Source organism: Etheostoma cragini, chromosome 4, assembly GCF_013103735.1.
Source record: "Etheostoma cragini isolate CJK2018 chromosome 4, CSU_Ecrag_1.0, whole genome shotgun sequence".
Taxonomy (NCBI): domain Eukaryota; kingdom Metazoa; phylum Chordata; class Actinopteri; order Perciformes; family Percidae; genus Etheostoma; species Etheostoma cragini.
Window position 1 is genome coordinate 14,901,981 of NC_048410.1, and position 3,944 is coordinate 14,905,924.

General features: G+C 41.0%; 1 protein-coding gene across 1 annotated transcript in view; it reads right to left on the bottom strand.

The window, feature by feature from the left end:
• The window catches only part of ninj1 (ninjurin 1), a 5,967-nt gene extending 2,436 nt beyond the window's left edge, over positions 1–3,531 (bottom strand). The window contains exon 1 of the mRNA XM_034870302.1: positions 3,230–3,531. Coding sequence (XP_034726193.1) covers positions 3,230–3,286 — 57 coding nt within the window. The 5' untranslated portion in view covers positions 3,287–3,531. The remainder of the gene's footprint in view (positions 1–3,229) is intronic.
• Positions 3,532–3,944: the final 413 nt, after the last annotated feature.

Genomic DNA, 3,944 nt, shown 5'->3' on the forward strand with positions numbered 1-3,944 from the left:
CCCCCCCCAAAAAAAAACTTGTCGGTTATTAGCTGGAATGCTGGAACACTGTTTGTGTATGCGTCATGGTGCAGGTGGGCACAGTTTATTTGTGTCTTTATTTGCGTTTTTTTTTTACAGTGTGTTCTGGGGACAGGCAGCTCGCGGATAGTGAGGAGATGTTTGCTGTATGTGACAACAAATGTTGTAGCCTGACACAACATCGCTTAGAGCACCTTTACACTCTAAAACACTGTTAAAAGTACATAATTTCTTGTCCTTAACACGGTATTTCAAAAGTTACTTAACACAGAGGAAAGGAAAGCACTCCGCTGATGCCATCATGATGGACTTTAGATAGACTGACTGACTGAAAAGCAGGATTCCCCCTGGGAACTAGCTGGATATGTGGGCATTGTTTCGCAGCCTCCTAAGGACGTCATAAGAAATTACAGAAGTGTGTCGGCACAAACAAGGGCGTTTTCATCAAAGCTAACAGTCCAACATAATGAAAAACCACAATAATCTAAATGCACATCTGACATGATGGGAAAAAGTACAAGACCCAGATTTGTGCAAGCACAAGGAAGGAATCTTTGTGGAAGTGAAAGTGTAGAGTGGTTTATTACAAACAGGAAACAGACATTACTTGGAGCGGCACTGACTTTTTGTCCAAAGGTCAAAAATATTGTTCAGGTTGACCAGGTCATATTCTGTGAAACATTAGAATGACCTCCACACAAATGCAGTGGATACAATGAGTAATGAATATGTGAGAAAAAAGCCAAGCATACAGTAAGCACAGGTGAAAGCATGCATTTAAAGGACAATTCCGGCGCAAAATGAGTCATGGGTGCCGAGTTGACTGTTATCTGGGATCTGTTTTAATGCTAATCGAATGTGACCAGTGTTATTGCAAACCCCTAAATTACTTATAACACTAGTCGTCTGGGCATGCGAAAGTAAAAAGAAATTGGTATTTCTAAACCACTAACAAGGGTCAAAATAGCACCACACCTCCACTGTAGCATCATGAGGGTCCCTACATGTAAACCGAAGCGTTTATATATGTTTACTTTTGCATGCCCCGGCGAATAGCTGTATAAGCTAATTAGGAGTTTGCACTAAAACTGGTCCCATTCGACTAGCATGAAAACGTATCCCAGACAACGGACGACTCTGTAACCATGTGTTATGAACCCTTAGGTTTATTTTGCGCCGGAGTTGTCTATAAAGGGAAGGCAAGACAGTTTTGTTTATGTAGCACATTTTAGAAACAAGGCAATTCAAAGTGCTTAACATGGCTAAAACGAACAAGCTGTTAAAAACAATTAAGAAGAATATAAGACGGACGTGAAATACAAGAATACAAGTTACAGAGCAGTGTAAGAAATGAACAATTACTTAAACAAAGGCAGCATCAAAAAGCAAAGTCTTCAGCCTTGATTTAAAAGAACGGAGAGTTGCAGTGGACCTGCAGTTTCCTGGGAGTTTGTCCCAGGTGTGTGGAGCATAACAACTGAATGCTACTTCTCCGTGTTTAGTTCTGACTCTGGGGACAGAAAGCGGAGCTGTCCCAGACGACCTGAGAGGTCGGGACGCTTCATAATGAATCAGCAGATCACAAATGTATTCTGGCCGTAAAACATTCAACAGAAGTATTTTGAAATCAATTATTTGAGAGACTTACAACAAAAATCAAACTCACAGTCTCCTTCTGTATTTATTAAATAAAAACAACAAAATATGCAATGTGTTGTGTAAAAGGTCGAGGAAATGATTTACATTTATCTAACAGGTTAAATGAGTAAATGAGTCTATAGTACATGGTTTATTTAAAAACACATGATGGGCTATGTCCTAATGTGAGTTTAGGCCAGTGCTCAGGGTGCAGTTTAGGTTAGAGAGTCCAACAATGCCACCCTTGTGCCCAGGTTGGCAACCTCTTCCTCTTTTCCCCCTCTGAAAACCTGCCAGGCCACAGAGGAAAATGGTGCTCTTGTGGTAAATCAGGAGACAGGTGTCAGAGTTACTAGCTGTTTTTTTTTTCTTTTTTCTCTGCTGTGGTTCTTGGGAAGAAACTTAGTTTTACGTTGTCTTCCCACATAACTGGGACTGTTGTGGCTTGTGGGCCACAGACATTCTCTATGATATCTTAGCGCCTTGACAACGGTGGAAGCGTGCTGCCCTGGAGAAGAACTAATGGCTAATATGTAGAAAATACAACTTAAACTATTGCAAATGTTCTATGTTAATTTTCCTAGCACTGAACGTTAAGGAAGCTCAGAAACAAGTAGGCCCGCAACTAGTTATTGTTGTTGTTGTTACAAATTAAAAACTTTGTCAATTACTGGTGAAAGGAGAGCGCCCATCACAAGGTTCCAGAGCACAAGATGACATCTTCCAAATGTCCAACTAACACTAAAAATGCACATTATATTCCATTTAAAATGATATAAAAGAGAGAAGTTAAAAGGATACTTAAATTACTTCAACAATTAAAAATAAAATAGTTGTAGATTAATTGTGTTCAACAGAAGTGAACATGAAGATAATCCCCTGTGACAAAGATTTTGACTTTTTGATTGTAGAGACCACTTCCCATTGAAAGTTTTGATCAAATTAACACAAAATCCACTTGATTATATTATAACAACCGCGTCCATTAATAACTCCTTATGCATTGAGGTTATCATTGGCTTTTGGGGATACTTCTGATCCCACAGTATCGACACTTAGACAGGATATGGTAATACAACACGGGTTAGGGTGACTGGCTGAGTCGAACCAGCTGGATTCCGTTACCGAGTGATGATTGTCCGAACCCACACACTCACATGGTCTGCGGTATCGTCTATCTTTAAGTGTAAACTGAGCCTACAGCAGAACAGACACAAACTAGGCGAACAACAGGAACAAGTTGTTTTGTTAACTAACGTTAGTGAAACGTTCCAAAGAGCTAATCTGCCGACCGGTCACTATTAGCTTGATGAAGTCAAAACACTCTAGCTAGCTAAATGACACTTGTTAGGTCAACGACAAACACAACTAATGTATGAATTGATGATGGGCCATATGTATGAAACCCAGGCACCCGTAGATATCCTGAACCCGAAGAATATCTCCTCCTTGGGAATGTATCTGAGTGGAACTTAGCTTTGACCGAGCCTGACCGTGTTAAGCTTAGTTATATGCCGAACACAAGCTATGCTGCCCTTTGTAACTGGCACGAGCGCTTAACTTAACTTACCTCCGCGTCGCCGTTTCGGTCAGCATCACCGTTCATTTCCAAGTTTTCCGTAGCCATCTTGTTGTTAATAACCGTGTTATAATTGATTTGTATAGAGGTGAGCTTCAAAACAGTCGGTGGTCCAGCTGCCGGTGGGCACAGGCACAGACAGTATGAAAAAGGCTGCTGAGTGCAGAATAGAGGCTAACGTTACCGCCCCTGCAACATGGGGGCAACTGTCCTCAGAAAGCTGTGGGCTGTAATGAGAGGTATGAGCAGGAAAGGCTACTCACTAGCGATGCTATGCATGGTGTAATTTTCCACAGTCTTGTGATGTAGATAAGCCAATAAGCAGCATTTTGACTTGTGCTGTCTAGATAGCACAGACTGTACACAGTTACTCAGTGACAGAATGTGAAGGCAACATTCTTCTTTACTGTCACTCTGCGTATAAATTCGGTACTGCATGCGGCAGTCTCGACTCACTGGAAGTAGACGCTTAGGCATGCTGTAGTTAGTCATAATGAAAACATAATATATATAACAAAATTTGGTCTAAATCGATTCGTACTGCCTGATGCAAAATTAATCTTGTATAAGTAGCAATGGATATGTTACAATTATCAGGGTTATTCCCTGAAAAGTGAATAGGATGGCCAGACACTAATGGCGGTTTTCCACTGCGTGGTATCTACTCGACTCGCCTCGGGTCTACTCGCTTTTTTTGGTTTTCCAT